The 7,404-nt window shown below is 37.3% G+C and overlaps 1 protein-coding gene across 1 annotated transcript in view; it reads left to right on the top strand.

Annotated features, from left to right (window-relative positions):
- The first annotated feature begins 2,446 nt into the window (after nt 1–2,446).
- The window catches only part of LOC102842979 (olfactory receptor 2Y1-like), a 12,456-nt gene continuing 7,498 nt past the window's right edge, over nt 2,447–7,404 (top strand). Inside the window, exon 1 of the mRNA XM_006877263.1 lies at nt 2,447–2,501. Within this exon, the coding sequence (XP_006877325.1) occupies nt 2,447–2,501 (55 nt within the window). The remainder of the gene's footprint in view (nt 2,502–7,404) is intronic.

Raw genomic sequence — 7,404 nt, 5'->3', positions numbered from 1 at the left:
AAATACTTACAGAAACACATTTTATCACAGACAGTCTTTCTTTCTCCATCACCCACATGGATACTCATCCACTCACCAACTACATGCAACAGATAAAAAGTATTCCAGCGGCATCTCTTACTTTCTAGCCGCATACAAATGGAGTAATGATTGAAAAAGAATTATAGAACTTTCTGTTTCTATAGTTAAAGTATGAGAATTGGCTTAAAATAATTTTGAAGATCCCTTCCACAACTCAAATACTAGATGACAATGTCTTTACTATGCAAAGTGAACTATACACATCAGAGCTAGGGGACAAGAAAAATAGAGGCATGGTCAAAATTGATCAAATAATGCTTCTTGAAGTAGTATACAACAGGAATCTATTCTATTGTGGAGAAAGTATTCCATGTGAAGAATTGAAGTACTTTGTTAATTCAGTCTTTGGATGTCAATAAAGTTGACTGGACTTAATTTGTGGTTTTTGGATTTTATAAATAGAAAAAGTTAACAGATTATTAGTGGAGATTTGTAAGCCTTTTGAGATCACCCTAAAGATTAATAGGAATTGGGTCATAATATTGTATGTGAGAGGAGTAGGGTCAGGATGAGAGAATCCTATAGAAGGGAGGATTGTGTAATGGATAATGGATATTCTATTGTGTATGCTTTAATGCCAACATTTGAGAGTTAATTTAATTCTCTAAAAGCTAATAAGAGAACAGCACATGCAGCTATCAGGAGGAAGTGAAATTAGACTCAGATGCAAGATTGGGTGTTCTAACAATAATGGTAATTAGAAAGGAGTGTGTCGACTCTCCTCGTTTGCTCAGAGGGAATGGTACTACATGTTGTTGACACATTTTCTAAAACGTGATTTCTAGTCTCAAGAAATTCATTATTTATAGAGATTATGCATTGACCCATAGATGCACATGTTGTTGTTGATGTTGTTAGTGCCATGGAGTCAGTTCTGACCCATAGTGACCCTGTATAGGGTTTCTGAGGAGTGACTGGTGAGTTTGAGTCATCGACCTTGTGGTTCAAACTGCCTTTGCAGCCCAGTGCATTTTCCCACAGCGCCACACCAGGACTCCCAGATGCACATACACACACACATAAACATGCAGAAATAAATATAGACAAACACTGATCTTTGTAATGCAGAAAGTCATTAGTGCTCTACCTACTTCACAAATGTGTGTCAAAATGATATGTGTGTGCCAAGGGGACTAGGAGTAGAAACTATGTTTTAGTTTTAAAGAATTTAAGATCAGAAAAATTACAGATCAGGACTGGATGCGATGCTTAAAACCATTTAACTCAATTGGCCACTTCATGCAGGGATATATATCTATATCTATATCTCTCTCTATATATATAGATCTATATGTATATATAGAGAGATAGATATATATCATTCTGAAAGGTCAGCATTCAGCCTCTAAGTGAGCAAGAAACCTTCAAGTCATGAAAATATCACTGAATTTCCAGGCAGTCTATTTTTAGACGGCTTCTTTTATTTATTTATTTTAATGTTTTCATTGTATTGATTTATAATCTAGTTTATAAGTTCCAACACTTGGCCCTAATTATGGTCTTTGGAAGAGCACAAAGAAAATTTACCACCTTCTCATATGACAGATATTTAAATGAGTAAAAAAGTGATCATGTTTGACTTTAAGCAATCTCATTTATAATCTAGAAAACAATAAAAACATCTGTTTCTCATGTGAGCTGTTTTCAGATGTCTTATAGGTTTTACTTTCTGAAGTCTATGCAGTTTTCAAGGTTTTAATCCAAGTCTTTTGCCAAGAATTTGCAAAATACTCAAAATTGTATCTGATCAAAGCACTGTCTTTTTGTTTAAATATGAAATTGTTAAGGGATTATTTGTAGACATCTGGGGGTGTTGAGATGAAAACATAAGTCATTAGGAAGCCGTTAAATCAGTATAAACTCTTTTCCTTCTTTTACTGGATTGATAGATTTAGGAAATGTGAAAGATTATGGGCACTTACATCTTTGCCTTCACTTGATTGATAATGAAATTCAACAAAGATTGGGTGTCATGATCCTTTCCTTCAGCTATTTGCAAGGTTATCAATTGGCTGAAGGATTATGTTTATTCTGTGTGCTCCCCTAATTAGACCTCCTGCCTCTTCTCCCCACCCCCTTAGCAGCATACAATGATGCTAATGAAAATAATGCACATAATGGCTGCCCAATTTCCGAGCCACTTTGACCAGGGAGAGACTAGCCTGACTAATGACCTGACTCATTTGGGTTATGAGGCACAGGACTAGGAGTAATGTGTGGACTTTACAATAGGCTCACTTTGGGTCCATATGAGGAGTAATTTGTATCTGCTATTGCAAGATGAAAAGTGTTCCCAGAAAGTTGTGAGTTTCCTGTTCAAGAGGGATTTTTAAAAAGTATCTTTTTATGATTACCATATGTGAACATGAGGAAGAACCCAGCAATTGAGATCACAGGAAAAGTGATGAAGCTAAAGCTCCGTGAGGGAGCTTTAGTTGCTGAGTGACAGATACATGGCCAATTCATGAAGGCATAGCAAGCTGTATTGAACACAGGGAGTCATTGGTATCAATCTTGTAAGAGGTTTAATGCAATAGTTCAGACAGATACAGATGCCGTTGTTCTAGGAAATCGGCCCATTCTAACTAAGACCCTTGCTGGGGATTAGTAAGGAAGGCATATCTTCCAAGAAAGGCATATTCAAGAGGACAGGCCTTTGTTAGAAGAAAGTCGGTATGATGAAGTATGGAGAGAAAACCCTTTAACCTAGAAGCCATGGATATTGAGACTCTCTCCTGACACACCAGATTTCAGATGTAAGGCACCAAATCCCAAAGAAGCAGCACTACCTCCATATCCTACTTTCTGAAGAAGACAAATTGCTGCAAGACTTCATGCTTTTCTTATTTTTGTTAAGTGCCGTCAAGTCAGTTCCAAATCATAGCGCCCCCGTGTAGGATTTCCAAGAAGCAGCTGGTGAGTTTGAATCACTGAACTTGTGTTCAAACCAACCTTGCAGTCCACCACTCCAGGACTCCTTTCTAAGAACCGTTTAAAGAGCTGGTGCAGGAAATTATTTATTTAGTACTTTTATGTGCCAGCTCTTGTTCTAGGTACTATAGCTACACTCATGAAAAAGAAAAATATAATTCCTCTCTTTGAACATCTGAACACTCTAGTATGATGGGACAGAGAAATTCATTTGGGGTCAGTTAGTTCTATGCACTGTAGGATGTTTAGCAGCACCCCGGCCTCTAACCACTAGATGCCAGTAGCATCCCCCTTGCACCCTGCAGCTGTATACCAACCAAAATGTATCCACACATTACAAAATATTTTCTGAGAAATAAAATTACTCTAGTTGAGAACACTGTCTTAGAGGAAGTGACATCAAAGCTGTACCCTGAATCCAAAGTGCCTTCACTTTGTTGAGGCTGATGGCCCGTTTTCTGGTTTGATGAACTATATAGCTTGGTGATGCCTTCCTTGGAACACAGGAATAGAAGCAGTTTTCTTGGAGGCAGATGAATTCAATATTTGACCTGTTGTTGAGTTTGAAGTGCCTAGGGTCAGCAGATAACTGACAAAAAAGATGGGTTATAAAAGTTTGAAATTCAGAAGCTAGATTGTGAGTGGAGAGATACATTTGGGTGTTGTCAGCCCAGTGACTTATGATTCAAGCACTGGAATGGATGGTATTTTACAACAAGAGTGTAGAGTGGTAAGAGTGTCTGAGGTATATCCTTGAGGAGGAATCCCAATACTTAAGAGCTGCACGTAGAAAAAGGAACGCACCAAAGAGACTGAGGAAGGGCCAAGGAAGTAGGAAGAAATCCAGCAATGAAAGGGAAGAAGGTTGTGTAGAAAGAAGCAATAATCAACAGATAAAACACTTTGACAAAGATGAGAACTGAAAATATGTCCACTGATGTTTCCATAATGAGTGGTGAGGCCAAAATCCACAGAGCAGCAGGTTAGAGAGTAACTGGAAGGGGAGGAATTTGAAACATTGAGCACAGTAGTCTTTAAATAACCTTATCTATTAGGAAGGGGAAAGACAGTGCAGTGCCTGGGAAAGCAGTGTGAAGGGAGATTATTTTTCAGTTGGAGAGGCTTTTTCACATGTCACGTTTGTTGTGAAAGGGCCAGTAGACAGGGAGGAGGATTATCAATGTCACTGGATTATATATGTAAAAACTGTTAATTGAAAAATTATTTGCTATGTATATTTATACCACAAATTTAAAAGATACATTATCAAAAACATAAAGTTTAAGTAGCATTGAACTAGATACTTGAATCACTCTTTTCAGCAGAATTTATTAACCTAAATTTATTTATGTAAACTACGGAGAATTGCTGAATGCACCAGATCTCATCTGATCTCAGAAGCTAAGCAGGGTCTGGCCTGGTTAGTACTTGGATGGGAGACTGCCTGGGAATACCAGGTGTTGTAGGCTTGGAGTACTGGTATGGCACGGTGGGCTAATGCATTGGACTGTAAAGTCAGTTTGAACCACAAGGTCGACGGTTCCAGCTCACCAGCCACTCTTCAGAAACCCTACACAGGGTTACTATGGGTTGGAACTGACTCGATGGCACTAAACAACAACAACAGTGGAGAATTGCATTTTTCTAGAACTGGGTGCATAAGCAGAATTCTAAAAAGTTAAGGATATTAGCAAGAAAATAATTACCATGATGAGGAGCTCTGGTAGCGCTGTGGTTACAAATCGCTGTGGCTGCTAATCTCACGGTCAGCACTTGGAAACTACCAGCTATTCCAGGGAGAAATATGAGGATTTCTGCTCCCATAAAGATTTACAGCCTCAGAAACTCTGTACAGGGTCACTGTGAGTCGGAACTGACTCCACAGCACATAACAACAACAACAACCAAGAAAGTCAAGACACAAAAATATGACTCTAGGAAGCTAATAGATATGGAGGAAATAAAGAGGCAAAGGCTACAGTTTTTAAGGGATAAGGAAATGAAATAGGACCTTCATTATGTAATCTCCTGATCTGGGATGCTGCATTGTAAACTATGCACCACATGGCTCAAGGGTCTAAAGGAGATGTTCAGTAGGTTTTCCTCTAAACTAGAGAGTCCAAGGTCCAGTATTTTGAACTTGCATTTGTTAAAAATCAACAGTCAAGTAAGCATTGCTGATTTGTCATAAGCTATTTGGTGAGTACACTCCCAGGACATATTTGTGTTCCACTTTTTAATGAATGATTGTCAAGTTAGGTCTTCTTCTATTCTATATTTAGACAATTGATACTTTAAAGCTAAGTTAAAACTCTCTGTTCAATAGTATCTTACTTCTTTAAAGTTCCTTGTTTAATAATGTTAAAAATTTTTTGGATTATATTTCTAAACTTTTGTTCCATTCAAACATACTAAGCACACCTCTATGACATTATCAAAATTCTTCAAAAAATTTAGAGCAAGAATGAGTTTAAAACCTTGTGGTACTAAATAAGAAAAGCAGTGTTGCAGATGTTGTAAGTTTTTCCATGTTGCACACACATAAAAACTGAATATTTCTGGAATATTTAAGAGTACTAGTCATAATGTTAGCTCAGATATTTATTTAAAGCCTTTTATTTACCAGGTACTGCATTTGGAGATGGGTATACAATGGTAAGGAAAAAAAGTAGATGCAATTGCATGGAATTTATTTAGTGGTGGAAACAGACAAGTATTAAAAGCGTGTATAACATATTTTCTGCAGTGTACAGATTACATCATGTCATTTCATCTCTATTAAAATATGGTGAAACACTTTATTATCTCTGTTTTACAAGTGGTAAATGGAGACTCACAGAAGTTGGTCAGTGGTTGAACAAATCTGTGGTACTCTTATGTATGGATTCCAAGGCTTATATTTGACCTTGGTGGTCATTTAGAAAACAGCTTTGATGTATTGATGAGGTGAATTAACGCTTTGCTATTACTAATTCCCAACATTAGTCTGTCTGTTTGTCTAACTGTGGTGGCTTGTGTGTTGCTGTGATGCCACCGGTAAGCTATGCCACCAGTATTTGGAATATCAGCAGCGTCACCCATGGTGGATAGATTTCAGCAGTGCTTTGAGACTGAACAGACTATAGACTGATTCTGAATGCTTAGTCACTGAAAACTTTTTGAATGGCAGCAGAGCATTGCCAGATATAATAATAGAAAATGAAAACATTATGAATAGCAGGAGAATATTGTCAAAATGAGGAGAAACACCTACAAACATCCATTAATTATTAGAACATGGAATATACAAAGTATGAATCTAAGACAATTGGAATCTGTTAAAAATGAAATGGAACTCTTATAGATCAATATCCTCGGCATTAGTAAGCTGAAATGGACTGATATTGGCCATTCTGAATCAGACAGTCATATGGTTTACTATGTCAGAAACTACAAATTCAAGAGTATTAACATTATATTCATCGTCAAACAGAATATTTCAAGATTTGTCTTGAAGTACAGTGCTACATGTGATAGGATAATATCCATATGCCTACAAGGAATCTTGGTGTGATGTTACAGACTAATATACTGGACTGCAAGGTCGGTTTGAACTGCAAAGTTGGCAGTTCAAGTTCACCAGCCACTCCCCAGAAACCCTATGCAGGGTCACTATGAGTCAGAATCAACTCTATGGTGCTTAAGAGTCAAAACAACAAGAAGAAGGAAGACCAGTTATTACCACTATCATTCAAACTTCTGCACCAACAACTAAAGCCAGTGATGATGAAATTAAAGAATTCTACCAAATTCTTCAGTCTGAAATTGATCAGACATGCAATAAAAATGCATTGATAATTACTGGTGATTAGAATGTGAAGGTTAGAAACAAAGATTAATCAGTAGTTGGAAAATATGGCCTCGGTGATAGAAATCATGCTGGAGAAGTAAGAAAGAATTTTGCAAGACCTACAATTCATTCCTTCCAACTACTTTTTTTTTAACAATGTAAAAGGCATGAACCTCACCGTTGGAATACACAAGAATCAAAATTACCACATCTGTGTGAAGAGATGGTAGAAAAGCTCAATATCATCAGTGAAAACAAGGCCAGGGTAGGCTGTGGAACAGACCATTGATTACTCATAGGCAAGTTCAGGCTGAAGCTAAAGAAAATAAAAACAAGTTCACAAGAGTGCATATATTCCATCTAAATTTAGAGACCATCTCAAGAACAGATTTGATGCATTAGACACTAATGACTAGAGGCCAGAAGAGTTGTGGGATGGCATCAAGAATACCATACAGGAAGAAACCAAAAGATCATTAAAAAGACAGGAAAGAAAGAAAAGACAAAAAGGATGTTCAGGAGAGACTCTGAAACTGCTCTTGAGCTTAGAGAAGCTAAAGTGA

Source organism: Chrysochloris asiatica, unplaced genomic scaffold, assembly GCF_000296735.1.
Source record: "Chrysochloris asiatica unplaced genomic scaffold, ChrAsi1.0 scaffold00450, whole genome shotgun sequence".
Lineage (NCBI taxonomy): Eukaryota > Metazoa > Chordata > Mammalia > Afrosoricida > Chrysochloridae > Chrysochloris > Chrysochloris asiatica.
Note: the sequence above shows the minus strand (reverse complement) of the source record. Positions and strands in the feature narration are given on the sequence as shown.